General features: G+C 37.8%; 1 protein-coding gene across 1 annotated transcript in view; it reads left to right on the forward strand.

Annotated features, from left to right (window-relative positions):
* Positions 1-26,140, forward strand: part of PCDH15 (protocadherin related 15) — a 698,694-nt gene that overhangs the window by 365,299 nt on the left and 307,255 nt on the right. The window contains exons 11-13 of the mRNA XM_034775466.1: positions 2,439-2,573; positions 4,458-4,607; positions 19,973-20,166. Of these exons, the coding sequence (XP_034631357.1) occupies positions 2,439-2,573; positions 4,458-4,607; positions 19,973-20,166 (479 nt within the window). The remainder of the gene's footprint in view (positions 1-2,438; positions 2,574-4,457; positions 4,608-19,972; positions 20,167-26,140) is intronic.

Consider the following 26,140-nt stretch of genomic DNA (forward strand, 5'->3'; position numbering starts at 1 on the left):
TTTCATCTGTTTGCCATATTCTGTGTTTGCAACTGTTTATTACAGTATTATAGCTTTAGTGCTTTTGTTTCAGGTTGTTGAAATGTTTGGTATGCCTGCTAGGCCATGAGAATCTTAAGGTTTTTCACTTTGAAGTAACTTTTAATTCCTAAATCTTCCTGCATAATTAATTAGCTAGGAGTAGAAGGAAATTGATCTTCAGGAAAGCTGTTTATGATACAGTTTGAGTAAATGCTCTTAGAACACGAACAGTGCTCTCAGAAAAGTAATATTACACCTTTTGACACTGTGTTTTAGTGTTCATAACTGTGTAGCTATATATTTGTCTGGTTTTGTTCACAGAATTCTTTTGTGAAATGAGAGTCTAAAAGCCATAACAAGTTTAAGCTTCAGATTTCATTTTGTGGCACTGACTTAAATGTAGAGTATGTCCATTTCCTCCTTAGGTGTTAAAAAATGGTGAAATGAAGATCTTATTTTGAAGTATTTCACTCTGATATGTGTATGTGGGTGTGGGGACAGAGCCTCAAAATGCATTCTTTTTCAAGACAAACAGGCATTTTGCAACCACTGGATTTGGTGAAGATGGTAAAAGCTGTAATATTTGATCAATAATTTTGCTTTGGCCTTCTTTCCCTTGGTCTGTACCATTTTGGACAATTTCTGTGTGACTAATTTTCTAATTTAATATCCATTTTCTATTTTGATCAGTCACATAGCATCCCTTGCCCCTCTTATCTACTTCAAGAAATTAACCCAGATAACCAGTAGCCATGTTGAAAAAATAGCAGAGGTAGTGTGTCCCAAATTTAAAAAGCACTTAGATTCCAGTCAGATTATATAAAAAACAAAGAGGCATTTATTTTCATAGAATAGGAGAGAAAATAAAATTAAAGTGTTTAAAAAGTTAAACTGCAATACATTGTAACTGCAAAAGATCCAATAAAATCAGCGTCGCAGGTTAGATACATAGTTAAATAGAAGGTGCCCATTCCTCTGTTTTTGTGTCATTTCAACAACACAAAATGCATAGAAAGATAGCTTAACTAACCAATTAGGGTTCCTCTGCCCTAGAGGAATCTGCAAGTGAAATAGTTTTGGCATGATTGTGTTGTTCCCTGCTCCAAAGTAGGACTATCTCCATGATAGGCAGCATGGCCAGAGTTTTAGCACACTCCTAAGGTTGCTCTAAATTGTTCCTCAAGACAGACCTGTCATCCAGCAGCCTGAGAATCAGGGATCCACAATGTGACTTAGAGCCCCTTTTGCAGCTTCCTTCAGACTCAGGCTACACTGGTTGCTAAAGAGCCAATCCTCAGATTCTGGCCATTAAACATCACATCCTTTGAGTAATTCTTGATAGGGAGTAAGGCCCTCTCTGTCTCTCTCTCTCTCTCTCTCATGGCAGTCCTAGTCTGTCCCTCTTTCAGACAGCTGGTGTCCTGTCTGTTCCAAAATGCAATCTGACTACCTCTTCTCTGGAAAGGGTTGCTATTGCTTTTTCCCACACCATTGAAATAACCGTTATCTATTCAAGCTATGTAAAGAAAGGCAAATTAGGGTGAGTTCCAGGTCAGTCATTTAATATGTCTTTTTAGGTTGGGGAATTCAAAGCATGGAAACTTTCCCTGTTTAGAGAAGTCTTGAGATGCCAAAATATATCACATACGTTTACTAAAAATGTTACTTCAGAATCAAAATAAATATTAAACTATAGTATATCTAGATTCTGAGGTTTATTTTCATTTGTGGGCAAAGTAATTATCCTTATTTTATCAGTGTATAAATGTTTCTTTCTTCTGATATACAAGGATATGCCTGAATATTTTGTACTACAGAGTTTCTGCAACAACCAGATACTAATCTTCACCATGTGGTAGACATTGTTCATCTGAACTATTTTATTGCTGCACTGAGCAAATGGAAAGATTTCTCAAGATATGCGATGAGAACAAATGCTATGAATCAGAGATTAGAATCTTTATCTTGATAAATAAAATGCAGTTTTAAGAATTATCTATTTATAAGTCAAAATGTTATCACCCTATTTTAATAGAGGTTTTTTTGTTTTGTTTTTAAAATATTCTTTGGGGGGAGGTTCCCTAAAATTTTTAAATTTATTTTCAAATATTTTTTCAGCATATTACATTTTAAAAGAGGGCTAGTGAAAGCAATGTAGGTGTTTTGCTGTTTCACAGACTCTATCAGTAATGATACTGTGCATTGTAAACTCTTTCAGACAGGGACCATCTTTTGGTTTGTACAGCACCTAGCACAATGGGATTTTGGTCATTAACTAGGGCTCGTCGGCACCATAGTAATACAAATAAATAATAATAATAATTCTGCTCATTTACACTATAATTAATGCTTGCATATTTTTGACTATTTACGTATATATATTATATTAATAAATATTCATTTCTTTCTCTTTGAAGACAAAGGATCCACAGCTCCATCTTTTTCTAAATGATTATAATACATTTTTCACTGTGACTCAGACTGGTATAACCCGGTACCTCACCTTACTCCAACCAGTTGATAGAGAGCTCCAGCAGCTGTACACCTTCTCGGTAAGCAATATTCTTTCAAAAGCACACCAGGAACTACTCAGGTATTATAGCATTTTTAATGTTGAAAAAGCCAATATGGTATTTACAAACAGAATTCTAAATTTTGATATGGCAGAGAGGAAATAAAACAGAGCATATGCTTTTGAATAGGCAGTCCTCAGCTCTCTCTCATACACAAGTTAATACCCACTTGGAGGCTAGGAATAATTTAGGGCTAGATCCTTACTTTACAATTTGTCCTGAATAAGATGTAGTGTGTAGCTGCAGCACCCAAGGAACAAACCAAGGAATGAATTCTGAATCAGAGTTGCTCTCTTCCTTGTTCCTCCCTGGATATGAGTGAAGGAGGAGTAAGTTAGTTCATCCTTTTTAATGAAACAGCTTACTTCTCCCATTTACCCAGGCATCTGTCTGGTAGGTAGAGGGCTGAAAGTAGAATTATTCCCACTTCTCACTACTCTCTGCCACCTCCCTGCCCTCTTGCTGATATTGAGGAGGCATAAATGTGTGAGCGGTTCAGAGAAATTTAGGAAATTCTAGTGTGTATGTTCAATCCAGTCCTGCAAGATACCAAGCACATTTTGGAAGGTGCCAAATTCCTATTGATTTCAATGGGAGCTAAAGGTATGCAGTTCTTTGCAGATTTGGGTCCCAAGTGAGATTATTTTCAAATGCTGGTTTCCTTTCCACATCTTGCTTGTATTGACAACATTGCTAGTTTAACTATTAACGATATCCTTAATTTTGACCAATAAACACAGTGCTCATAGTATCACTTGATGAAAAAATCCTCTCTACACAGCTCTGTGCTGTAAAATTCATTTAGCTTCAAACCAGTACTGGTTTGGTGTAAGTATAGAGAACCAGAAACCATTTAAAATTCCCCGCAATGACAAAAAGAGTGAGGGAGAATATATACGTACTTCCAGAGTTTCTGAGACTGCAGCCCAGTGGCCTACTCTATATACTCTGCCTCTGAGCTTTATTAGGAAACTTGGGACAAAACTAAGGCTTCAACAATCACTCCTTTCCTATTGCCTGATACATTGAGGTATTTTGTGCCAGGTGTTGGGGAAGAGCAATATAGGAACTGGCTCTAAATCCACTGGGGTGCTCCTCGGATCACATGAATCCACAGCAGGGGAGTAACAGTGAATGTCTGGTCCCTTTGGGTTGCCTGAGCAATACAAAGTGAGCACAGAAAGAGTGAGAATCTGCCTCTTTAAATAGTAGAGAACACAGGATGGGAATGTAATTAAGCCACTGGGCTGGGACTTGGTAGATCTGAGTTCAGTTCCTGGCTTTACCATGGACTTGCTATTTGACCTTGGGCAAATCACTTACATCTTTGGCCTCAATTCTGCCTCTATAAAATAATTCTTCCTTTTCCTTATCCTTTGTCTTGTCTATTCAGAGTTTATTATTTTTTTGAAGCATGGATTGTCTAACTCAGTGGTTCTCAACCAGGGGTACACGTACCCCTGCGGGTACACAGAGGTTTTCCAGGAGGTACATTAACTCATCTAGACATTTGCATAGTTTTACAACAGGCTACATAAAAAACATTCGCAAAGTCAGTACAAACTAAAATTCCATACGGACAATGACTTGTTTGTACTTCTCTATATACTATATATTGAAATGTAAGTATAATATTTATATTCCAATTGATTTATTTTATAATTATATGCAAAAATGAGAAAGTAAGCAATTTTTCAGTAACAGTGTGCTCTGACACTTTTGTATTTTTATGTCTGATTTTGTAAGCAAGTGGTTTTTAAGTGAGGTGAAACTTGAGGGTATGCGTGACAAATCAGACTTTTGAATTTTTCTTAATTCTATCCCATTAAAGTGTTTTTTTCTGTATTCTTTTTTCCTTTGAAGATGACAGCTTCTGATGGTGTTCAGGAGAGTATGGCAGTTATGGTCAGTATCCTGGTGATTGATGCAAATGATAACTCGCCAACCTTCTCCAACATATCATACAATGTCAAGATTTATACAGACATGAGGCCTGGGGAAAGCGTTATAAAGGTAATCTTATGCCTTTTATCTAGCTGTGTTTAACAACTCTTTGCTAGCAATATGCAGTTTTTTATGTTAATAGTAATTGTTAGTGTACTGAAAACAGGTACAAATGAAGTGTGTGTGTGTCTTCCCCCATTTAAATAATGATATAGGTCATTAAAAAATTAACAGTTGTGAACCTCAAAAACTTTGTAGCTTAGTATGTTTCAACTACTGCTTATCTGCCACTTTATCAAAAATTTTGGGTTAGAAATCTTGTACAAATAGATATTATCCTAAACTTTGCAGCTTCTGATGAGATATGAACTGTCACAAAAACAATTATTCTCCTGCATGTTGACAACTCCACATATAGTACCAAATAAAACCTGTATGTGGATAGACACATTATGAAGTTATCAAGAAATATTTCTAACTTGCCTTTTAATGAGAGTCAGATGTACAATGGCCATTCATTTTTCAGTCCATGCCATTGACTGCATCATTTGTATAGTAGTGCACAGTTAGACCTGAGAAATGTGGTTTATAGTAGAAGAAAAGAGGAGAAAGTATTGTTTATTGTTTAACATTTGTATATAGCACTTTAAATAGTGAGTAAAACAGTGGGGGAAATCCTGGCCCTATTGAAATCAATGGCAAAACTCCAACTGATGACAGTGGGGCCAGAATTTACCCATGGTCTTTGGCCCTAAATACTTGCAGTTTAAATTGATCACAATAAGACAAAAAGATGCTGGATAGAGATCAATAGGAAAGGAGAATGGAGAGGGTGGTAAAAAATAACCTCTTTAGTAAATATAATTGGTAGTTGAATTCATGAGGGAGGGAATGTGGTTTAAGAAGTGGAGTAGATGTCTAGTCTCTCAGAATGTATTCCTTGATCTGCATTGACTTGCTATATATACCTGGGAAAGTCATCTGGCCTCACTGTGCATTAGTTTTCCCATCTGTAAAATATCTACCTCACAAGGTTCTGTGAGGCTTAAAGAGCAGGTCAAGTCTGTAAAGTGACTGGATAGTGAAAAGTGACATTGTGGATTTCCATGTTAATTGTCAACTTCAATGATTTCCTTGTCAAATATGCTCAGTTAACAAATTTTTTAAAAGTTCTGGATTTTTTTTCAAAGCAAGTTCTGCAAACTTACTTTAGGATTTTAGAATCAAGCTTACCGGTAGTTGTATCATGTTCACAATAATGATTCTACAGGACACTTTTATTTTCAATTATGCCTTCAGTGACTTTTCTGCAATCCCATTACCTTTAATGAGTTTGTGCAAATCCAACTGAATTGATTTTAAGGATTGTCTACATTCATGGGGTTTGTAAGAATGAGAGAATCAGCAAAACCAAATACAGTATACTCCCAATTATCCAAATAGCATCAGGGGCACAAATTTTGTTCAGATAAGAGAGAAGGTAGAAGCCATTCAGCAGCAGGGTGGCCTCCCCGTTGCCAGTCTTGGCCTGGAGTCTCTGTTCAATTATCTGAACTTCCACATTAACTGAATCCTTTCCTTGTCCCCCAGCATCTGATACATGCTGCAAAGGGGCTGTATCCTATGCTGAGAGACAAGGAAGGCATTTGGATAATGCAGAGGTTTGGATAACAGGGTTTCAGAAAAACGGGAGTATACTGTGGTGCCTGCAAAATTCTTGTCAAAGCCACATGGCAGAGTTCAGTTTTGATATTTTGCTCACTGTATGTACAAGCTGTGAGAGACTGCTGATTTCCTGCAATATCTTGAGTAAACCTTATTGAATTAGGGTTAATGCCTTTGGGGGTATATTGTATTAAAAATACAGCTATGTACTATTGTGGCATTGTATGTATCTTCTCTAGTAGGGAGAGGGAATGCTAATATACTATTTCCCTTAACAATCCTTTGAAGCAACCCTTCTGGAAAGGTATGCATATACTAGTTCAAACTGCATTCTCCAAGGACAAAGAGAGAAAGAGTTATTGTATAAATAGTCTAGTTTTAAATGAGCTCATGGTTTCTTCCTGATCAGCAAATGGACAGGACTCGTGGTCCACAAAAGGCCCCAATCCACTGGGGAAGGTTAGAAAGATGGGGCTTCCGGATGCTTGTTCGGCATTGGAGCAGTGATGATTCTGTAACCACATCAAATCCCCTTGGGTGAAGGTTTAAAGGACTGCTCTTGCCAGAATCCATGTTAGGGATGGTTTCTGGTCAGCTTCTTAGCATGTGTGTAGGTTTGTTTGTTGGTTTTAATATATTTTCTCTGTAATGCTTTTTACCTTAAGAATAAAGTGGGCTAGCATAGGAGGTGCTATGTTGTACCTTTTAACTGTGGCATTTACACTTGTTAACCATCTCTAAAGAGAAAGCAACCAAATTTTGCTTTGGCAGCCTGTCTCTCCTGGGGATAACACAGGGAAGTTAAGGAACTGTGCAGCCTGGAAATACTCCAGTCAAAAGAGTGAGGGACACATGTCTCCATCCAGGATAGGCAACAGCTGGGGAGCTGGAATCCTGAGAGTGGGTGCCTTTGCTGGGCCACTGAGGGGACATACAGATGCAGTTCCCCTGAACTGTAACCCAAGTAATCTGTGTCCTACAAAAGGAACATTTGTCCTAAATAACTTGCAAACTTAATATAAATTACAGATCACTTTAATAAGAAACATGTATGTATTGATATGATAAAACACTATATAATTTTTTGAAAGAAAAAATGCGCTGATGTCTGTAGTGGTATACCTCGTACCTAATCATGGAATATAAAGCTAAGCTTCGGAAATTTGGGGTTTCCAGGGACAATTATATCCTCTGCCATGTGAAGGGAAACCCATTGTTTCCAACAAAAATATCAGCACAGGTGACCAGATTGTGTTTGGAGTCACATGGGAAAGTCACATGTTGATGCCCAATTTCGCTCAGTCATTGCAGGAAGCCATTACTTAGATTCCAGAAAGTACATTTATAGGACAGTCCACTCAGTGTAGATGGGCGTCTCGCATTGCCCATTATGAGTTAAGTGTCCTTTTGATGGGCCACTCAATTTGAATAGTCCCTCCAAGATGTGCTGGCTAACTACTTCATGGGCGTTACCCCAGGAGCAAACATTTGAAATCCAGATATAGAGCCAATATTCATAACTTCAAATACAAAAACGATACATGCATAGAGATAGCATAATCATAACCTGCAAATCATAAACCTTTTATAGATATCTTACATGCCACATTTTGTACAAGATATGTTGCAAATATGTAATAGTGGTTGTAACAATGATCTATATAGTTATATTTTATCAGATAACATCATACTGGCCATGACTAATATTGTAATTCTCTAATTTAGTACCATACCTATGTCAAAAGATAAAATCTTATACTATATAAGATAAGGAAACAAAGCTTCTTAAAACCTGCTAATGCATTGTCACTGCAGAAGACAGTCAGTACTATTCCTTTTCTTTGAAAACAATAAGTAAAAGCAAGGCCGTGTAGGAAAGTGCTCTTCCCTGTGCTGTCTTGCTCGTTTTATTTTCTGTGAGTAGCGCTGCTGGTGGTGATGAAAAATAAGAGCAGGAAGGGTGTTTGAAATGATTTTTTTTTTAAATCAACCAAAGTGATTTATTTCATTACTCTATCACAAGTTTTATCTTGGCTTTAGAAAATAACTTTAAAGCTATATTTCCATTCATTGATATATCTCTCAGGTTTTTTTCCTTGCTTAATATTTTTCCTGATATTTTCCCCTAAGCAATAGATTGTTTAATGCTTGTTTAGCTGTGTCATCTGTATGTAAATATAAAGATGTCAACTGGGATTTATAAAGGAACCTAATGGTGTTAGGCATGCAACCTCCTTTGAATTTCAGGGAGATTTAAGCACTTACCTTCTTTAGGATTTTTTGAAAAATCCTAGTCTTACTTTCTTATTTAAATGTGGCAATTCAAAACCGGAAGAGAGTATCAGTCACATGCTGTTTGATACCATCTTTTCATCACTAATGTAAAATGTGTAAGATTTAAGTATCATAAAAGTGAAATCTTCTACTTGTGTTTAATGTAAATTATAGTTGTACTTATGAATGCAATAATAGGATAAACTTTAGTGTATACAATTATTTTCTTCTACTATTTATTAAATTTGATGAAAGTTAAGTAATTGTGTGAAAAAGCGTTGTGCTTATTGTGGGTGTTTGTTATTATATGCATTAAAATGTGACCTCAGAAGTATGTTCTTATAGTACAAGAGGTTCATTTTGGGAGTTCTTGGGGAAACAAAAAGCTCCCATAATTCATGTATGATATGAAACTCCCATACTATAAGAGAAACTTGCTTTTACAGAGTTAGTTATTATAAGGATGTGGAGGACTAGAACCCAGGTCTGCAGTTCCTAGGGCAGCTATCTGACATTCCTATATCACCACTGGGAGGTTATGCAGAGTCATCTCCAAGGAGTACTGTGGAGATTAGGTGTCACAGGACGTACCACCCAAAGGGGTCAGACCAACAGCACCCTGGCCCATGCTAACTATTTAACCCTAAAGGGTGCCTCAGAAAGTTGTCTGAACAACCATATAGATATCTGGTTTACTGCAGCTCCAGGCCTTGCATCACCTTCTGATTTCCAGTCTCTGATCCCATTGTGATTCTTAGTTACCAGTCTGAAGTCAGAACCAGCTACTCCTGATCTCTGGTTTCCAACCTTGGTCTGACCCTGAGTATTGCTCTGGTATTCAACTCAGGGGATTACCAAAGGGAAGAAGATTGGAAGTTAGGTGTAAGTGTAAATTGTAAATATATTTAGGCAGCTGACCTACACCAAGGTGTAGGTGGTATAAACTAGTGGACAGAGAAGGAGTCTGGCCCTAGTGATCAGAGAAGAATCAAAGGGCAGAAAAAGAGATGTGCTTAAGAGGCAAGCTGATGGTTGGAGCCAGGAGTTCAGAGGAAGCAGAGCTGATATAGCTTGGGGGCCTGGAATGCATTGAGCTGCCACTGTGCTGCTGTTGCTGCAGGGATTAAATGGCAATCATTTGGCTTTTCTGACGAACCAGGGAGCACAGTCGTTTAGTGAGGGTTTGTTGGGACCAGCTGAGTTTCTGACAGCAGCTAGCAGAAGTTATGCCTGAACTAAGCCTAGAGTAAATAATTCTATATTTGCAGGTAGTTAGATGGAGAGGAGTGGGTTGGCAGGTTCTGGGAATGACTTCTGGCTTTCCAGAATTAAAAATAAAGTAAAGCAAAACCTGAGAGTTGTGAGGGTAGGTTTTCTCCTCCCCTTACCTCTCTCTGCAGATCTAGTGCCAGGATACTTCCAAACCACACCACTTTATAATGCTGGCAGTGTGGTAGAGGCAGATAAGTCCAGGCTCTGATTGCTTTCTAATAAATACGTACATCCGTGGCACTATCTTTTTAATGTGTTTGTAAAGTGGCCAGCACAATGAAGCTCTGATTCTTACTGGGGCCTATGAGTGCTACTATAATCTAATAATGAATAATAGTTCAGTCAGTTGAGAAGTAACTTGCTTCTGTAGCAAAAAGATTTGGGAACTTGCTGATCTTGTCTCTTACACTGGCCAAGGCTGTCAACATGAAGTCTTTCATTCAGTATACTGCAGAAACTAGAGAATGGATTGTACTTCTGGAATTATGAATAGCATTAACATCTGTGGATTCTAGGCCTGTGGAAATTTAATGGACCAGTAAGACAGACTTGTAATGCTGAATCAGACTATTAGTTTAGTTTAACATTATTTCTTTAAAAAGAAAAATTAACTAGTTTTTTGTTAAAGACTGGTTAAAGTTTTTCTTTTTCAAGAAACTGTGTTAAATAAAACTGAATTCTATATTGAATTTTATTGAAATAATTACCCTGTATACTCATCTGCATGTACATAACTACCCTGTTTGTACTCATCTGCATGTACATGTGACAAAGCATGTCATTCTATAGCACCACCTCATAATTGCTTTAGTATATTTTAAGACACTTATCTCCTTTGAGATGATAATCAGCTATGATTTAAAAGGAAAATGACCCAGGTCAAATTTGTTTAGTCAGCAAAACCACTTACTCCAGTCAGAGAAAGTAGGTCAGAAAAGGCAGCACTGACCTCAGTGAGTCTGTGTAATCAGATATAATTTACACATCAGCAAAGAATGTCTAGTTCCCTAATCAGATTGCATTAGAGAGATAATTAATAAAACTATTAATCTATAAAACAGTTAGTCCTACAAAAACGCTAATTCCTTCTCCAGTTTATTAGTTTGTTTTCATATAATGGCCAGTTTGCTTTTAAAGTTCGAAAGCCAACAGAGTGTTGTAGTATTATGATTAAACAAATAAGTAAAATCTTGGCTGCATTCGTGGCCTTTGCTAAGGTCAACTTTGTACCAAAGGGATCTTAGACCAGCCCTAAATGTGTAACTTGCTACTTGCCTAGGGTGGTGAGGATTTCCACCACAGGGAAATTCTGCTTTCTCCCCTACTTCCTCCCATGCCAGAGACCGGACTGGGACATGTACAGCTCTGCCATACTCTCAGTCAGTGGAAGAGTCCCTATAGGACTGGTTCTGACAGTGCAGTTTATAGTGGTTCAAGCTGCGTCAAGTGTAAGTTCACCAAAGCCTGGGATATGAAACATTGAATATCCAGAAAATAAAGAGGAATTGAGGTTTCTGCCCAAAAATATGTTGTTGTTTTTTTTATTTGTTAATACCATAGATTGAAATTAAAAGTACCTGAACGCATATTTCCAGTTGTGAATTTGCTATTTTGTTGGGAAATCATTTTGATTTTAATATCTATGTGGGTAGTTCATTTAATGAATTTCATATTTGCTACCCCATGGCATCCTTAAAAAAATGCAGTGCGCTGTTCTGCCCTACCGGAGAATAACTGCATAGGACAGAAAACTTTCCTTACAAGTTATACTCATAGAATTACTTCTGTGGGGGGTGGAAGGAGAGGAAGCAGTGGGTTTTCCCTACCCCTGCGGAAGAAACCCTGATGCATGCTCAAGAACTAGATGGATTTCTGGGGATCCACCAGAGCCACAGGGCCATCTTCACAGAAGCCCTATACCTCTGAACCAGCTCTGATACTGCCTGCTCCATGTCTCTTAATTCAATTGGAGTGGGCAAGTCACTGGAAATGAATAGTCTCTGGTTATAGTGACTTTTGCTGGCTTTCTCAGTGGGCTTGGTGGCGAGAGTAATTTGGCTCCTGCACTGCAACCTGACCTGTCTGGTTTTGTGGATTCCCTACAGAATAGCTTCTACAGAATTGCTAGAAAAGAAGAGAGTGCTGCAGGGGAGGAACTTGCTGCTTTCATAAATCAGGTTCCTGTCTGTCTACAGATAGGAAGAGGGGCACAGAATTCAAAACAAAGAATTATCTCCTCAGTAGAGACTGGTGTGGTAGTGTTTGCCTTACTCCCAAGTCAGAATCCATTAGGATTTATTTTATTTTGGATTTCTATCTTAAGAGTTGTGATCTTAAGACTGTTTTGGAGGATTCATGCTATTCTCTTCCAGAGGAGGGTGGGGTATTTTGAATAGTTATGTTGTGGGGTTTTTTTATAAAAAACAATAATTATTTGTTCTGTATGAGATAGATTTAATGCCCTGTCCATCTTGAGAATTTATTTTTATCAGACCATTCTGTCTGCTTTTCTAGGAACTGTACAACAGTCCACGGCTGAGAAATTAGCAATTAAGTAAATCCATTGTTTTGATTTTAATGCTGATAACTATGTGGGTAGTTAAAAATGAAATATGTGATCATTATTTTGACTTAACTTCACAAAATAGCCTAAATGTATACTTGTTAACCCTGTGGGCAGGGTTAATTTTCTTGTAGGTTTTTCTGTTCTATTTGCTGTCATTACCATTGCTATTAGTAATGTTTGTCTGTCATAACTCAGATGATTAAATGAGTTGCATGTTAATAAATGGGATGTGTAGTGGTGTGATAAAATTATACTTAATGTAAATGATTCACACCATGTCATTATTTAATTAGACATATCTTTATTTCTATATATAACATATAATTGGAAATAAAATGAAGTAAATGTACAGGAAAGAATTTAGCAAGGAACAGAGAACAGTAACCAAGAAAATGACAGAACTGAGGAACAAAAAAGCTAGATTTCTGCAAAATTTGCCTTTAGAGGCCAAAAACTTTCTTGGCCTTTGAAAGCTACAAAAGGGATCTTTACTGTATTTTTGTATTGTGTTTTTATTCTGTTTACATAATCACTCCTGAGATTCCCTTGCAATGTATGCACTGCTTTTCTTGTCTGAAACTGTATTTTAAATGTATGAAACAAAAGTAACCAATTTTATTTTTTTCTGTTTATCTTAATTCCCCCCATTTTTTTTATCAGAGGAAAGTATCATTCTGATATGTCCATGTTCAGAAGATTTTACAGTACATTTGTCATAATAACAGTTAAATAAGTCTATGGATAAAAAGAAAAAGAGGATAAGTAGGGGAGTGGATTAATTCAGTGGTTCTCAACCAGGGATACATGTATCTCTGGGGATACTCAGAGGTCTTCCAGGAGGCACATCAACCCATCTAGATATTTGCCTAGTTTTGGAACAGGTTACATAAAAGCACTAGCGAAGTCAGTACAAACTAAAATTCCATACTGACAATGACTTGTTTATACTGCTGTATACACTATACACTGAAATGTAAGTACAATATTTGTATTCCAATTGATTTATAAGTATATGGTAAAATGAGACAATAAGCAGTTTTTCAGTAATAGTGTGCTTTGACACTTTTGTATTTTTATGTCTGATTTTGTAAGCAAGTAGTTTTTAAGTGAGGTGAAAATTGGGGGTACGCAAGATGAATCAGACTCCTGAAAGGGCTACAGTGGTCTGGAAAGGTTGAGAACCACTGGATTAGTGCATTAGTTGTTCACTTCTGGAGACATTAAATAATCCTGCTTCAGGTGAGAATTAAAAATGGTTTTTGAGGTCCTGTCCTAGCTCCTGCTTGTCATGTGGCACAAAAACACCTCACTCAGTGCCATGCATGGTCATGGTGGCCAGACATGTTGCTGAAGATCAGAAATGGTAGTGCATTACTAGATCTGCATGTGGAAACATCTGTATTGCATGTCTCTTGCTTGCAGTATAAATGGTTGTAAAGAGTATTATTAGTTCTATTACAGCTAATGTTATTTAAAAAAATAATAAAATTAACTCTTTTATATCTCTTCATGAATTGTCTTGTCATCATCTTAGGCTATGTCTACACTTCCGCGGTAAGTCGACCTACGCTACGCAACTCCAGCTACGTAAAAACGTAGCTGAAGTCGACGTACCTTAGGTCGAGTTACCGCGGGGTCTACACCTTGGGGAGTCGATGAGAGAAAATCTCCCATCAACTTACCTTACTCTTCTTGTTGGGGGTAGAAAACAGAGGTTGACTGGAGAGTGATTTGCAATCTATTTGGCGGGTCTTTACTTGACCAGCTAAATTGACCACTGATGGATCGATCTCAGAGCGTTGATCCCTGATGTAGTGTAGACCTGCCATAAAATGTGACATGCTTGAGATTTAACTCCTTATCATCTAAACAATCAGCATCTTTTCATTTAGAAAACATATTTCAGACAATATGTAAAGTAGGATTTTTGCAATCCAGTGCACACTAAGTACTGACAATTTGTTAAGAATCTTTTTTAAAGACCAAATGTGCATATCCTGTATTTTAAATAATACATTTTTTATATTTGCAATGTGTCATGTCTTTGTTCCTGTTGATTTCTTAAACCTACATCTTGCAATGAATCCTGTGAGCATTTGCAGCTAAATTTCCATAAAATATCCTGTAAAAATGCACCTAGAGTTTTCTGCCTGTACTTGTTTACAGACACCTGTGTGTCTGTCTGTCTTTTTCTGGCATTCCTGCAGAATAGTTTTTAAGCACAAGGTAGATAAGCTGTTAAATGCAAACAACTGAGAGCATAAGAAGCTAGATATAAGGTAAGAGAAAATTTGGCCCCCAAAGCACATCTTAAATGTTTTATTTCAAGTACAGATAATCCCTGAATGTTTGAGTGTCCGCATTAAATGAAATTCATATCTGGTCCCAGCTCTGAATTTTTATTAAAGTCAAAATTAATTTTTATGACACTTTGATTTTAAAATGTATTGCATATTCCTTGAAACCTTTGTAAAATCAGGTTTCTCTGCATACATCAAGAAATGCAGTAATATATAAACTCGATCTAAGGGTTCAAACTGATTGGTTGGACTGGAAAGGGGTTAAGTGAAATTGTGTGTCTAAGACCAGGGCTTTAACCATAGTTTGTTATGCTCTAATTACTATTACATTTGATTAGTCCAAATCAATAACTTGATGGAGTATATATTGGATTATATGCACATTTTCTAGCAGAAGCAGTTGCTGAATTACGTGGGGGAGCCCAAGGAAAAAAATGAAAAATGTGCATGGTTGCTGTCTGAGTTTTGACAGCCAGGTCATGGCAGTCCTCAGTAGCATATTGCTCCAAATGACTCAGCTGTATAGTTTACATGGTAATTTTCATAAAATTACCCATAATGCTAAAATAAATTTATACTAATTAAATATGACTTTGAAAAATCAGACTTGCTTGACTGGAACAGTCATTCCAAGTATGGGTGTTGGGAGACAAACCAGTTTGGCAGATAATATCTGTTCAATTCAATTTACGTCAGCAGAAACTAATGGTGTATGGCATGTGGGATTCAGACCAACTTGATTGAAAGTTAGTTCATGACAGATGTGGGACCACTAGAAGTGTTGATGGTCATATGTTTATTAGCTTCATAACAGGTTCTCTGAAACGGTCACTTCTAAAGTGACCCAGGTCTAATGGTATAGTCCAGTTCCTCCCTTCAAGTTTAAAGTGATTGAGATTATCAGAGTTTGCATACTCATCAAGTATATGGTTTTATCAGATGCGACGTTAATAATATTTCTTATTATAGTTTTCCATTTGCCTGCTACCAAACTAGCTCTTGCTGGGTTGAGTAGCTGTAGAATACGTCATTGCAAAATTATTAATCTTCTTACATTTTAAAGGTAACCAAATTACTGTTACTGTATGCAAGAGATATTTTGAGGAAGTAGAATAAATCCTATTTAGTCTGTTACTTTTTCTATGTATTTTGACTTCAAAATATTTCCAAAATCATATTAATTATGAAGTCCTATCACCTTAAGACACCTGCCGTTTGAATTTCCAAAATTATAAAGTATGATGCCAGTTCTTGGACTTCAGTTCTACCTTTCAGACATCTTTTTGCCCCAAAAGTGTTATTCAGATTACTTAAATTTTCAAAGCTTTTTCTTTGTAAATTGAATTAACCTTACTAATTTATATATTTGTATATTCAACTGATTTCTCTTTTCATGCTGTCACAGTAAAAACTGGCCCTGCCCCAACTGCTGAAGTTAAATACTTAGGACCTCGGATTTTTCAAAGATTTTTTTTTCTTTTTCTTGTGTGTGTTTTTATTGTTGGTGTTCAGTGCGGAAGGGTATTTTAACACTTTAACTATGTCATCAAGTTTTTATAAGAAGTTTTCTTTGGAAGGTTAATAAGTATGAGCAATTGCATAGGGTAAATGTAGAATATTTGATTACAGGAATATGCAGTTTGAGTGATGTTTAAGATCTAAAAAACTGGCGCATCCGTGCTTTTTCACTGGAGGTGCTTCTGCAGACCCTAAGGGAGTATAGAAAGTGGATTTTATGTGCTGCAGTTTGATGTGTTGTCTTTATCTAAGCATCACAGGGTATTAAGCTGAAACACCAAAGACACCATCATATGGAATGTAGAGCAGTTATGAAACTACACAGTTTATAGGACGTCCTATGCAGAATTTGGCAAGAATTAGAGAAATGTGTTCCAAGGACAGTGTGTGACACTTTGATTTTTTTTAATGACTTTCTAACATGAGTTGCTTACTATTTTGAAAACAATTGAAAGGTTTCATTATTAAAAAATATTTCAAACATTCAACCTGAGTATGATACCATGCTACCTCTCGAGAAAGCTGTGAAGAGCTTTGGCTGTTCTAACGAAGTATGTATCCAAAAAATAGTTCAAAGTAAACTTTAATATACCTTTGTTCACTTGGAAATGCACCTTATATTGCTATACTATATGTGAAGACAATAATGCACTTTAATTTCAGGGTCAGTGCATCTTACCTACAGTACAGTTAATTATAACTCTCTATACCTTATTTAATCCATTGTTGCTTCTTGAGAAAAGGTTGATTCTACACATAGCATAGTGTGCAAAAGCAGTAACAGCCTCTGTCACCTGCTGCATGCTGAATCCATAATTTGAATGTTGGATCTACCAATACATCCAGATCATTTCCTCTGATCATATTAACTAATTCAGTGCATTTTTACTATACTGAATTTGGGTATTGTTTTTGGCTAAGTGCCTCACTCTTCACATTAAAATTGATATTCCACTGAGCCTATTTGTGTAATCTATCAATATTCTGAAAAAAAGCTACATCCCTCAGTGTTTTATTCACTCCCTGTAGCTTAGAATCATATGTAAATGTAATTATCTTGCATGCTACAGATTTGGTTGTACTCTCCCTGCTTGTTCTAGTGGCAGGATACTGTGCATGTTTTCCTCCTTCTTGTCTCCCTTTCACCAGAGGTCTTGGGTGCAGATGGCTCTAAGGTTGTGAATAATGTTCTCTGAACTACAGTGACATGACCAGGGCTGGCAGTGTAATAATATGTTGATTAATAAGTTACATTATATTCTAATCCAGGAGAGGATTTGAGTGACAGGCTGGCGATAGGCCACCTCCACATATACTTCTGCCAGCCTACTGAGTGATGCAGAGGCAAAGAAGAGGATTTCTGGCTCCCAGACAGTTACCTGAACCTGCCTCCATGTTTGCTGAGCCTGTGGCTGCATTGGGGCTGTGGGAGCAAGAAAGCAGGAAGGCAGATCTGCCAGTAGGAATCTTAGAGGAACCATCGCTTTTTCATTCTTCTGTGTATGAGCCCTGCAGGGGAGCACTTCTGAAGTCAGAGCTGCTTAGTGTAGGTTCTTACAGTTTTCCATATCCCCTGCTGTTCTTCTCCTGTACCAACTGATGCCTATTGATGCTTCAGCCTTCTGCTGCCCAACACCAAACATGAGCAGCGGGGTAGATGTGAAAAAATTTTTTTTGTCACTTTCACTTCACTGCTGTTCACCCAGGAAGGTGAGCTGATGGACATGCTGCCAGTACATGCTCTATGGCTGGCAGCCAAAGGTTCCAGTAGGCCATGTTAATGTACTGGCTGTTGTCTATACCAACAAACTACATATTTCGTGGGAAGAAAATATTCCCCATTAATCAATCAAGAGGTACTGGAATTCACAGGTTTTATCTTTGGAGTTTCCAGTACGCATCACAACACACACATACTTGATTCAGAACTGAGGAAACTAGGCCCCAGGTGTTGCTTCCCTCCCCCCCCCCCCCCCCCCCCCCCCCCCGGGAAAAACTACAGAGAGGAACCAGCTAGAGATGTTGCCATTAGGAAGGAGCAGAAGCAGTCAAATTACGGATCATGAGACATTCAGAGAACTTCCTATGGTTTTACTGAAGTTTGTCTGCACTGTGCTGATTGACTGTTTGCTCCAACCCTCTCCCTTTCCCTCCCTCAGAGTCTCTTCACCTCCTCAGCTTCCCCCGCCCTGTTTCCCTCACCTCTGTCTTTCAGTGTCCCTTCTCCCTTCAATTTTCTTTACATTTAACTGATCCCGTCCTAACTACCCACCCCTCCTCAACCCCTCACCCTCCCAAAATCATGGAACCAATGTGATGTTTGCTGCCATTACATTGTTCATTCTGCTTGTGTGCTATATCCCTTTCCCTCACCCTGTGTCTGTCTTGTCTATTAGATTGTAAACTTTTTTTGAAACAGGGATTGTCTGTCATTCTGTTTATACAGTGCCTAGCACAATGGGACACCATTCCTGAATGGTCCTTGGGCACTACCCTAATAAACACGCTTAATAATGATACTTCAACTATTTCCCCCACATCTGAGTGTAGCAGAATGCAATACCTCATTTTTTTTCATTTTGTAATGTGTTATTAATTAAGATGGCTGTTTTAATGTATGAGATAAAGTTCAATGGACAAGCACCACCACAGATTTATGTATAGATATTTACGTGCTTTTTATGGAATAATCTGTTCATTCTGCATATGGAAAGAGAAATGCTAAAATGTGCATACTTTTGATCTGTTCTCAAGAAATATAGTCTTCCTGAATCCCAAGCAACTGAAGTGAAAACATTGCCTACTTGTTCTATATATGCCTGTTCTGTGAATATAGTGCATTGATAATATTAACAATGTCTATTCAATACAGGATATGCCTGTCGTTCCAAGTCAGCTTAGTGCACTTGGTAAAAAAACACACATTCCCTATATCTCCTATCAGAGACTGTGCATATCATATACTGGTAATACACAAGGAGTAAGAAGCAAGAGCTGCTGTGTATCTCATTACAAAGATAGGAATCTACCATTTCCAATGGCATAAACTCTCATTTCTAGCCCTAATGGATCATAAGATATCTGACCTTAAACTTGCACAGCCTGGGTATCAGAGCTTTATAATTTTGTGGGAGAAATGTCAAAAACAGAGTTGCAATAAATGGTTTTGGATTTCCAGCATATAGTATCTCTCTCGCTCATAGATGTGTGTGTGAACGTGCACCTTTATCATTTCACCTGGACTTGGTTATCTAATCAGTCTGTGGTACACCTCCTAGTCCCACCGCCTACAAATGATAATGCCATTGTTCCCCCCCTTAACATGAACAGGTTTTTATGCAAGACTTGAATATATCATAACTTTTGGCAGCAACAGCACTATCCCAATACAATTTTAAGGAAGACCGAGGTAGGGAACTTTTCCACGAATGAACTTCAGACCTCCAATTCAAACGTTTATTTTTTTCTTGTAAATAACATGTTTGGTTGGGTTTTTTTAGCCAGTGGCAGAAATTCCTATCTATAAAGAATAACATCAATGTTGTATTAATTAGCCTTTCATTAATGCTTAGATTTCGTAGTTTACTTGAAGTCCTAAATAAATTCAGGATTGATTGTTTTGGATTTTTTTTCATTATGCAGGATTTTCTTTTACTCATTTTATGATATTCTTATTTTAAATTACATTTTCCTTTGACAATATTTTTAGTGAGTAGATGCAGACTGTTTCTTCTTGCTTTGAAAATGTTCTTCTCCAAAGCAAGATCCCTTTTTGGGAGAAAATAAAATAGGATGGAAAGTTGATTCTTAAGTATTTACATTCTGATTTTCAATTGCAGCTCAGTGCCATAGATGCAGACCAAGGGCCAAATGGGCAGATCATATACGAAATTCTGGCTGGGGACCAGGGAGACTTCATCATTAATGACCGAACGGGCCTTATCACTATCGCTCCAGGAGTTGTATTGTCAGTAGGGAGGTCCTATGCACTCACTGTCAAAGCATCTGACAATGCTCCTCCTGCACAGAGAAGGTAATTAATTATATAATAAAAAGTATTTTTTAACCTATGTCTATCCCAGCAATTAAATTTAAGAAGCACAGTGTACTCTTATTCGTAAAAATCTGCGCTGCATTGAGCATTCAGAGGGAGATGGCTTCAATTTATTCTGTTTTGTGCATTGATCCCACTTCAACTTTTCGTTTGATAAGTACTATATTAGAAATTAGTCTAATATTTGCATTTTCATGGCTTATTTACATATTCTCTGCAGCTCACAACTTTCACTATTTCATTCCCCTTGAATTATCTCCTTTTAAAATTCAACAGGCAATAATTTAATTTTAATCTGTCCTTGTTTGTATGAGAAATTAAAAGTGAGAGAAAGGAAGATAGATGCTGGTTGTCTGGACATTGCTTGCTATGATGCAGAAATTATTAATAATAGTATCTTCAGAATGATCCCTCAGCTGGCAACTGCCTTCTGCCCAGGTGACAAGGTATTATAGTATTCATGTTCATCTGGACTTGGCTTATTTTGTCATATAAATTGCAAGCTGTTTAAATAATGAAGTACACACCACTAAAACCTAAATTCACACCAGCAAAGTCATTTAATGTCTAATCTCAGACTACTGTCAGATCAGAGCAGTTTGTGTGTTGTCTGTGGTTGGCTCAGGATTGTCGTGTTCCCCAAATAAAGCTATCCAGTCCCACTTTCCTGCTTCTTTTGTTCTCGATTTCTGTGTGCTGAAAATAAGCAAAAATGTTGGCACTTCACTACTGTGTAGAGAAATACATAACAATGGTTGAGATGACATGTTCTGGGCCCAATGCCAATAAGGCGTCATTGTGCTGAAAATGTGACAAGTCAATTCTCCAATTAAGGGGACTGGAAGAAATGGCAGCCTTGTGTAACTGCACCTCTCAATGTTTCTCACATTCACAAATTGGGCAGTCAATGTAAGAGGAAGGTATCATCATGTGAGTTTACCCAGATGCCTATCCCCTGCCCCCCAAGACCAGCATCTGCTGTTAAGTCTGCAAGCAATCAGCACACTATGGTGGCTAAATTGAGCTGGGATGTTGTTTGTTTATTCCAAATTACTATATATTTCCAAATTATTGGAATATGCTGATCCATCAGACTATTTACAAACTAAGCTCTGTAAACATGTGATCTTATATTTGAACTGAAACTTCTTTATAGAACACATTCTTTAGCTGCCAGGATTTCTTTTCCCCAAAAACATTTCAGATTTGTCAAAGTTCATCTTAAACTCATACACTTTGTCTTACATTTTGTCTTCCCTTCCCTCTTATCACGTGTTACACTCTTCTGTTACAGCATGTTTCAATTTAGACGGTAAACTCTTTGATGCAGACACTGTGTAGTATTATGTATTTGTATAGTTCCTAGCACGCTGGGTTCCTGATTAGTTGGCTCTGCAATACAAATAATTTACTTGTTGAACACTAGCATGGAACAGGAAGATCTTTAAGGTTGTTGTTAAAATATTTAAAGCATTTGACTCAAAGGCTAGCTCTCTTAGTATTCATGGTGTCCATTACACCTTGGTCGAAGATAGACTTTTCATTCTCTACAGCAGTGGTCTCCAAAGAGGATCCTTCGGGGGCAAGAATTAGAGAAGTGTGTTCCAAGGACAGTGTGTTCAGCCGGGAGTCCGAGCAGCTTTTTTTTTGTTTTTTGTTTTTTTTTTTGCTTCTACAGTTCAGCCGGGAGCAGGGGCTGTGTGCTCAAAATTTTTTTACTGATGGGGTGCGCGATCAAAAAAGTTTGGAGACCACTGCTCTACAGCACTGTTTTCACTAGTAATAAACCCTTTACCAAATCTTTAAAGAATTATTAACACATGCCCTAACATCTATATTTTAATGGTATCCTGATGGGGGATGAATTCCTTACTTCTATTAAAGAGGCTGATTATTACAGTATTCAACAAAAGCAAGTTAAGATCTCACTTCTTGAAGTTCCATTGGTCTATTTTGTTATAGACTTATGACATATTTTTTTTCAAAATTGACTAGTGATTTGGGGTGCCTCCGTTTTTGAGTGTCCAACATGAGATGCATTCAAGGAGCCTGACTGCCAGAGAGTGGATGTTCAGAACTTTCAGTAAATCAGGCCTCTCTCAGACATCTTATGTGAATCACCCAAAATTACTAGTCAGAGATTAGACAAGGTTTATCTAAGATAGACAGATGGCAACAGAAGAAAGAGTCTGGAAATTACTCACTTGGCTCTAAAGTTAGGTAATGCACACAGGCTTCTTTTATTTCATTCAGAGAAATAGAATCTTTGAATAAATTCTTAATTCATATTAAGGGGGTAACTCCACTATTCTCAGATCCCATACACTGATACCGGAGCAATCGTTTTAATAAATGGCAATAGATTTTGCTTGATTGTTCATTAAAGAATCAAGCAAGAGTGCCCACTTGCACTCTTGTTACTGGCTATAGTCATAGAATCCTTTGCTGAGAGAGTATGTGACAAAATGCATTATACAGTGCACATTGTACCTGAGGTACATCACAAAGTAAAGCTGCATATGTATGGGATCTTGCTGTTTTTGAGTACTTTGAGGAGATAAACACATTTAAATCTTTGCAGAAGTTTAGTTTAGGGTTTAAGATGAAGTTTGACAAATCTGAAATGTTTTTGGGGAAAAGAAATCCTGGTAGCTAAAGAATGTGTTCTATAAAGAAGTTTTAGTTCAAATATATAGCTCTCTCCCTGAGATTCTTGCAGTGGACATCTCTTAGGATCTAGAACAACTATATGACCTTAATTTTTATCCATGAATACAACAAATAAGAAGACAGTGTGATCTGTGGAACACACATACAATCTTATTGGAGTATTGCTAACATTCAGAGGAAGATTTCTCCAGTTATTATATTTCAGTCCCTCCCCATAGTAATTCCAGACAGAATTCTAACATACATACAGAATATTCTTTAATATTTTATCTGAGAGAAAGAGAGTCCAAGAATGAATGAGGTTACATAAACCCTAATGATGATGGGCTAGAGGAGCAGTACCAAATCTAATACACTCTTACAAAATGGGAGAGGGATAGCTCAGTGGTTTGAGCATTGGGCTGCTAAACCTAGGGTTGTGAGTTCAATCCTTGAGAGGGCCACTTAGGGATCTGGGGCAAAATCAGTACTTAGTTCTGCTAGTGAAGGCAGGGGGCTGGACTCAATGACCTTTCAATGTCCCTTCCAGCTCTAGGAGAAAGGATATCTCCATTAATTTATAAATGTATTTATTTATACATTTAAAATATGCCAGTTATGGGCGTTCGTAGACTAAGGGATGTGATGAGCAAAACAGACCCCGATGCACACTGTCCAGGTTTGCATAATAAGTGAAGTGGCATCAATCTAGATATTGGGGGTGGAGGGAATAACTTTAGGCAGGTTCTTCTCATAGCTTAGAGAAGTTGAGGAGAATGTTTGGCTCTCTGACTCAATGTTATAAAGGAACAGTGCTGCACTGCTTTTAGAGCAGCTCAAAGAGAGGGTACAGTCTCTAAGGAAAAAAAATGACTACCAGATAGAAACTCTTTTTGTTTCCCCAGAAAGCTTGAGGGAATCTATTTGGACAGACCCGGAATCAAGCTTTAGACTAGGTCTTGTTTTTGTCGCTTCCTCTTTATACAGCAACTAAATGAAGGAGGACTTTAGAATTCCAGTAAAGAGCTGAAAAGATGTGTTAATAGTACTCATATATTTAGATTGGTTTAATTTTTTTAAGTTATCAATAGCACAAAATGAGATAAGTGATGAGTAACTGATATTTCTCTGGAAGACTAGAAAACTAAACATTTGAATTCACTCACTCAGAAATTCATTGGCCTATTTACCATGTTTCCTTTTTAAAGTATAGGGAAATACTGAAGTTTTTTCATGTAACACTGTGTAGTAATTGAGGTCAAATATTAACTTTTTAATGGTGACTACTATATACTGAATATTTTATAAACTCAAGTTTATTAGTGGTTTTTGACTTATCTACAGCTGATAGCATTTCCTGGCTAAAGGCTATGTTATTGACTTCATTGGTGCAGGATTTCATCCTAGGGATATAGCAGTTTAGTTGAAGAGTAATCTAATTCAGTAAAGTACAATGGTTCTACTTATAAATTTTCTTCCTTGGAAGACTTTGTGAGAGAAATTTCCTATATTTAGAAGAGGGGAATACAGCTGGATTTTCTCTCAAATGTGACCATTATTCCTGGGAAAAAATAGGAAAGTTTAATTGGGTTTAGTAAGAGTTCAATAAGAAGTAAAGAAACATGAAATAGTAATTTAGATGAGGAAAAATATCTCATTGTCAAATGAAGTAATAAATGACTAGGTTCTGCTTTGTGAATCCAAATTTAAAATTAGCTTAGTTCTATGTCTTATTTTTGATTAACACTTCAAATTAATGGTTTGTAATTCATTATAGCCATATGGTAAGATACTGTACTCGATATTCTTAAGATCTCCATTATTAGCTAGACTTAGTAACATGGTATAAGTGTACTAAATTATATTTAATTACATTAATCAAGGACAAATGTTTCATGCTTAATTCTATCAGCTATTCGTTATTTATGTCATAGTTAAGGAGTCATTCATGAGCAATTTCCAGTGTATTGACAAAAAGGAAAGGCATTTGTGATATATGAGCAATTATAGAGGAGTTTTTAAGGTTTTCTGTCCTCTTCCAGTTCTTCTTAGACTGTAGGATCATTACAGTTAATGATGAAAACAATCCACCAGATCAGGTCTATCCACCTGCCCATCTGCATCATAACAGTCTTGGAAAACATACTGAATGTAAATGCATTTTCTCTTTGAAGGGTGACTACAGTGATGCAATAGGTCCTCAGAAATGAGTCCACTAATATGCATACAAATCTCTTTATACTTGTACATACATGCTAGCATACCTTAAAACAGTACTGATGAGCAGTTGGTGTACACTGGCCCAGATAGTGATCAATTTCTGTGTAGTCAGGGACACCTGAGTGAGAAGTAGCCCTCTACCCCTTTGTGTAACTACTGTGGGTCCCCTCTTACCTGTGTTGCATGCACTGAGGACTCCACAAGGAGGTGCAGAGAGAAGACAGAAAATGAGTCCAATCTCTCCAATGCCACTTTGGGAATGGAGTAGCTTTTCATTGCCCCCTATATGGGCAATGTGGTGTTCAGTAATCACTCTGGGCCAAAGGTGCTTGAAAGAGAACCTCTTTATTCAGTGACCAGTTCCATCTTTCTCTGCAGGTCCCCTCCCCCAGATCTCCTGTCTGGGAACCTATGCTGTTTAAAGGCACAGTTTCCAAAACCACCTAATCTTTTCCCAGCCAGAATCAAATAACAACAGTTAACAAACAACATTTATGTAACACAATTTCAAATACTTGTAATCAACCTAGTTACTAACAATGGTCAATTAATCCCTCAAGTGTCTTGTACTGTTACTTGAACTTGCAGGTCACCCTTGAAATATATCAGAACTGCTGTTGTCAGGAGGCAGTAAGTCCATTTGTTCTGGCATTATGTTCTGGGGCTTGTTGTCTTGGCCTATTGTGGTTGTTGCCCAGGGCCGGTGCAAGGAAGTTTTGTGCCCTAGGTGAAACTTCCACCTTGCGCCCCCCCCACAGCCCTGCGGCAGCTTCCCGCCCCCCCCCACCCTCAGGCGACTCCCGCAGCAGCTCTCCCCCCTGCCCTGAGGCGCTCCCCCCATGGCAGCTCCTCCTCCCCCAGGGAGCCGTGAGGCAGCTCCCCACCCCAGCTCACCTCTGCTCCACCTCCTTCCCAAACACACTGCCCCCGCTCTAATTCTCCTCCCCTCCCAGGCTTGCGGCGCCAAACAGCTGATTGGCGCCGCAAGCCTGGGAGGCAGGAGAAGTGGAGCAGCGATGGCGTGCTCGGGGAGGGGGCGTAGCAGAGATGAGCTGGGGTGGGGAGCCCTGAGGCAGCTCCCCCC

Source organism: Trachemys scripta, chromosome 7 (assembly GCF_013100865.1).
Source record: "Trachemys scripta elegans isolate TJP31775 chromosome 7, CAS_Tse_1.0, whole genome shotgun sequence".
NCBI lineage: Eukaryota > Metazoa > Chordata > Testudines > Emydidae > Trachemys > Trachemys scripta.